General features: G+C 68.0%; 1 protein-coding gene across 1 annotated transcript; it reads left to right on the top strand.

Moving 5' to 3' along the window:
* Positions 1-254: 254 nt before the first annotated feature.
* Positions 255-886, top strand: EMIHUDRAFT_124929 (hypothetical protein; the record flags this gene model as incomplete). Its single annotated transcript, XM_005761108.1, has 2 exons — positions 255-395; positions 428-886. Coding segments are annotated over 2 exons (600 nt in total), but the record flags the coding sequence as incomplete, so codon positions are not given.
* Positions 887-1,114: the final 228 nt, after the last annotated feature.

Raw genomic sequence — 1,114 nt, 5'->3', positions numbered from 1 at the left:
GGATTTTGGAAGGACGATCAGGGGGACAGGTGGGGCTCTCCTGCTCCTGACAAGGGACACGACAGGCTCGCAGCGCGGTGCGCGGTGGACTCCCACATCCACTGGCGGTCTCATCTCAGTCTAGCGACCTGCCTCCAGCTTGTCGCTGGCAGTCTCTCCTAGGCACACTGACACAGGGGTGGCAGGCCGTCGATGCATGAAACAACGGCAGGCGAGATTCTTTTCCACCTTTGCAAGACGATCGACTTCTCACGATGGGCTTCTCCAGCCGCGTCGAGGCCCCGACCGAGGAGCTGCCCGGCCCTCCCGCCGTCGAACTCGACGTCCCGACGCCCGCCGACACCGCCGCGCCGACGCAGCCGGCCGCCGCCCTCCCCTCCGCCACCGATCTCGGCGTGAGCGAGGAGAAGCTGGAGCGCTCTTCAAGGAGGGGCTGGGCTGCCTCGGCACGCTCTACTCCCACAAGTACACTTGGGTGCTGCGGCTGACCTCCTTCCCGGACGGCCACAAGGCGGAGGATCAGGCCGAGGGCACCAACGTGGCCAAGTACTTTGACCGCGGCTGGTGCGCCACCGAGTCAAGCTGGGCTGGCCTGACAAAGGCTTGCTGCCTCTCGCTCGACGTCGGCAAGATGCGCGCCGGCAAGGAGTACGACTTGGACAGCCTCATCGACGACTGCGTCCAGGCCGGCGGCCGGCGCCCTCCGCTGCTGCCGTCTGCGTTCGCGGCGGAGCTGGAGACGAAGAGCTTCACCAACGGCAAGGACGACAAGCCGCTGGTGAAGGGGTTGTACAAGGACGCCTTCGAGGAGCAGTTTGGCAAGGCGACCGTGCTGAACTACCGCGGCCTCGGCTGGGGCGACGCGGAGGCGGCGCAGCTGGCGGAGGTCCTCGCGAGCGGGGCGGCGCCGCGGCTCGAGACGCTCTGGCTCTTCGGCAACAAGATTGGCGACGAGGGCTGCAAGGCGCTGGCCGCCGCCCTCAAGGAGGGGGCCGCCCCGAGCTTGAAGGCGCGACACGCCCCCCCTCGCCACTCGCCCCTCCCCCGCCCATTGCCTTTCGCTCCTCCCCTCGCGTGCAGACGCTCGGCGTGGACAACAAGGAGCAGCCTGAAC

This window comes from Emiliania huxleyi (assembly GCF_000372725.1).
Source record: "Emiliania huxleyi CCMP1516 unplaced genomic scaffold EMIHUscaffold_7229, whole genome shotgun sequence".
Classification (NCBI taxonomy): domain Eukaryota; phylum Haptophyta; order Isochrysidales; family Noelaerhabdaceae; genus Emiliania; species Emiliania huxleyi.
Note: the sequence above shows the minus strand (reverse complement) of the source record. Positions and strands in the feature narration are given on the sequence as shown.